Consider the following 4014-nt stretch of genomic DNA (forward strand, 5'->3'; position numbering starts at 1 on the left):
ATATATAACTGAAATCATGGTAACAATAACTATTGGATTGTTTCATTGAATACCTTAATAAAAAGATTTAAACACAAATATCAGATCTCACAGCAAATGCCAGATCTCACAGATTTTGAAAATCACAGACTGTGAAAATCACAGAAGAACACTGTTTCAAACCACACAGAGGTCAAGTCCTACCTTTCTAGGTCAGTGGTCTTTTCCAGTGGCGGCAATTTCACAGGCAATTGTAGACTCAGAGCACAAATTCATTGCCAAGAGAAATAACGTCACTGTGACCTTTTAATACCATTCAGTCAGCACACTGCAGTAAAATGTTAGGGCATAAATTCACAACCATTTTCACAGGTTTTGTTTTATTGTGCGAGCATCGACTCAGGACTGGTTAGTTTTTAAAAAAGACAAAGAATAGCACAACCAAAAGGCACATAAAGAATTAAACTATAGATACCTGTTTCTTCATCAATTGAGAACCTTCCAAGACCACTTCTAGCATTGATAGAGTATCTGATCACTCCATCTCTGCCTTTGTCATCATCTTGAGCAGTCACCTGCAGGACACTTGTTCCATGCCGAGAATTTTCCTTCACAGTGCCCCTCACTGCGATTTCTGAGAAATACGGTTCACTGAGGTTCTCATTGACATCAATGACTTCCACTTCAAGATAAGACTCAGAGCGAAGCTTAACTGGAAAACCCAAGTCCTCTGCAACCACCGAGAGATTGTAAAATTGTTGCTTCTCATAGTCCAGGTCTTTGGCAACCTTAATGGTACCACTTTCAGCATGGATCTTAAATGTTCCATTGAAATCATTGGGCAGGGAGTACCTCACCCATCCCCCAGATCCAAGGTCAGGGTCTTGCGTTTGCAGCCAAGCTATAACTGCACCTATAGGAAGGTCCTCCAACACACGGCAACTGTAACTCCTGGGAATAAACATAGGGGCACAGTCATTTACATCCTCAAGGTAGACTCTCAGTGTTGTCTCTGAGAACATCTGATTCCCTCTTTCTGCCTTATCCCTGGCCTGAATTTTGAGGGTGAAATCCGAGATGGACTCCCTGTCCAAATGACTAGATACATAAATAGAGCCAGTCTCGCGGTTAATTGCAAACAAATGGGTGCTTGTTAACAAGGTGTATGAGACTTCACCATTCTGACCGAGATCTTCATCTGAGGCTGTGACCTGGATCACTTCCGTGCCGATAGCTGCATTCTCTGGTATAATGGCAGTATAGCTCTCGAGGGAGAATTTTGGGCTGTTATCATTCATATCATCAATGTTAACTGTCAGCAATCTCCAGCTGGATCTCTGTGGAAGGCCCAAGTCATATATAGTTATGTTAAGGAGGTACCGATCTGATCGTTCACGGTCCAGTGGCTGATAGATGTATATTAGGCCACTTTCCATGTCAATATTGAAGCAGCTGTCAACGTTCCCATCTGATATGGCATGCAGAATGCGACCATTAAAGCCTGTTTCACCATCATTTGTGTTCACTTGAAGGACACTTGTTCCCATGGGCATGTCCTCACGAACTACAATGTCTGATGGAAAGGATTTAAACTGAGGCGTCTGTCTGTTCACAGAAAGTAGATCTGTGTAGCCTTCCTCCACTTTGGATTTGCTAATGGCAGTGGCTCTTTTCAGAAGTTTCTCAGCTAACTTCTGTGCAACTTTTGTCTCTCGACAACTGAAACTTCTTGCTGGCATTCTCCCTTTGACCAATGATATATTTACAAAGGTGGGTTCGGAGAGCAGCTCGCCATCTGACACAGCTATTTTCAAGTTGAATTGTTCATTATTTACACTCGTTGCAGATAGTGGTCTTCTCAATGACAACATCCCCGAGTCCAGGTTAAGAGTGAAAATATCTTGCTCATTTCCAGACAGAATCTTATATTTAACCAACCCAAGCTCATCAATATCAATGGCAGACATTATGATGATCGTTTGGCCCACAGGAAAATCACGTCCTATCGTACCTTTACATGACACACGCTCAAAAAGGGGTTGGTTGTCATTAATGTTCAACACTTGTACAGTGACATTGACTTCACTTTCTCGTCTGTAAGGCGATCCCCAGTCTGAGGCTCGGACGGCGAACACGTATGTCTCCAAAGACGATTCAAAATCAAGTTCTTTGGATGTCGTCAGTTCTCCAGTATTTTGGTTGATGATGAACGGAAGGGGCTGAAGGCTGGCTATGCTGTATGTTATGCACCCATTATCACCTTTATCATCATCCACCGCTGATACAGTAAGAATGCTAGTGCCAATGGGGACGCTCTCATTGATAGAGACTTCGTAAGATGTGCTGGTAAACACTGGGCAGTTGTCATTAGCATCCTCAACCGTGATTTGCACTTTTGCTGTCATGCCACTTACTGTCTCCATCACCTCTAAATCAAAGAGCTCCTGGTTTAATGTGGTAAACTGTTGCACTGTTGAGATGACACCAGTGAATGGATTAATGATAAAATAAATTGAATCTGAGGTCAGGCTTAGAGCATAGCTGACGACGGGTGGACCTGGAGATATCCTCACAGTCTCTATTATGGTCCCTCGTGGTGCAATCTCAGTAATTGAGGTTTTGTACATCTTCTTTTCGAAACTCACCTGCACAGACTGTGTTTTTTTCACAAAGAGCTGAACAGACTGAGTGTTGGAGAGTCTTGGTGGTGTTCCTCTGTCTTTGGCTTGAAAAGTGAGATTGCAACCATAAGGAAATTTGTCCCAGTTGACTGGTTCAGACATTTTCAGCTTGTACTCATTTCCAAGTGGAGCTCTGTCAAAGACAAACTGCTCCTGTGGGTCACCTGCGATGATGGCAACCCATTCAATTTCTCCATTGGGTCCCTCATCCAAATCTTCTACAGTAACAATGGCGTAAACTGGCTCTTTGTCTGATATTAAAGGGTAACGAGTGACTGTAGTCAGTGTTGGAGCGAACTCATTGATACGCACAACACTGATCACTAGTTTGGCTGTACTGCTAATACCACTGTTCCCATAAACCTTCATTCCACGATCCACTGCTAAAACCTCAAGGTCAAATCTGCTGTTCTTATCTGCATTTAGCTTGGCTGTGAGCGATACCACCCCACTGGTTGGGTGGACAGCAAACTCCTCCACGTCTCCTCCAAAGAAATAGTAAAACTCGCCATTGGAGCCGATGTCTGCGTCAGTGGCGGTCACCTGAGCCACACTTGCTCCCAGCGGAGCACTTTCTGAAATATCAGTGGCATAGGAAGTCGGAGAGAACAAAGGTCGGAGGTCATTCATGTCAATAATTTGCACATTAACTGTCACGTAAGCCTCCAGCCCGCCTTTACCGGTAGCCTTCACTGTTAATGTATAATTATTCTGCACTTTGCGGTTCAGGATGACAGCACTCCCACCATTAGTCCGTATGCGGAGAAAGCAAAAGTCCCCCAACACAAATTCCTCAGCTTGAAACAGCCCCTCATCGTCTCCAGATTCAATGGAATATTTGACGTCCAAAAGACCCAACTTAGATAGAGGAATCCCCATTTTAACCTCAGTCCTAATGTATGTCCGAGCTGCAGAGTTCTCATAAATGGTGGCATTGTAGATGGAGGTGGTAAATTGAAAGGAGGAGGACCCTGGCTCCTGCAGTTGCCCCAACCCAGGAAGCAGGTGGAAGAGCAATAAGGAGAAACTGGTGAGATGGATCCTCATACTCCCCCCAGGGCAGCTGTTTATAGCCATGCCATCATCCAGTTATCCTGCAAAAGAGAGATATATGCAGTAAACCATTTCAATCTAGAGTATTCATCTCACAAAGACATATCCTATTGCTCACATAAATGTGAAGGCAGTTATTTATTAAGAAGCCCTTCGTTTGGATTAAATTGTCAAAAAATAAATACACTGACACTGCTCTCAATGGACTCCTTGAATTCCCTTTCACAAAACACCGACAAGCGAGTTAGATGGTTAGATCTCACTGCAAGTTTGATAACAGCAACGAAGAGCAAAAATCAGG

The 4014-nt window shown here is 43.5% G+C and overlaps 1 protein-coding gene across 1 annotated transcript in view; it reads right to left on the reverse strand.

Moving 5' to 3' along the window:
- The window catches only part of LOC107701125 (protocadherin Fat 3-like), a 67087-nt gene that overhangs the window by 62496 nt on the left and 577 nt on the right, over positions 1-4014 (reverse strand). Inside the window, exon 2 of the mRNA XM_016503064.1 lies at positions 455-3754. Coding sequence (XP_016358550.1) covers positions 455-3737 — 3283 coding nt within the window. The 5' untranslated portion in view covers positions 3738-3754. The remainder of the gene's footprint in view (positions 1-454; positions 3755-4014) is intronic.

Source organism: Sinocyclocheilus anshuiensis, unplaced genomic scaffold (assembly GCF_001515605.1).
Source record: "Sinocyclocheilus anshuiensis isolate Anshui unplaced genomic scaffold, SAMN03320099.WGS_v1.1 scaffold907, whole genome shotgun sequence".
In the NCBI taxonomy this organism is placed as follows: Eukaryota; Metazoa; Chordata; class Actinopteri; order Cypriniformes; family Cyprinidae; genus Sinocyclocheilus; species Sinocyclocheilus anshuiensis.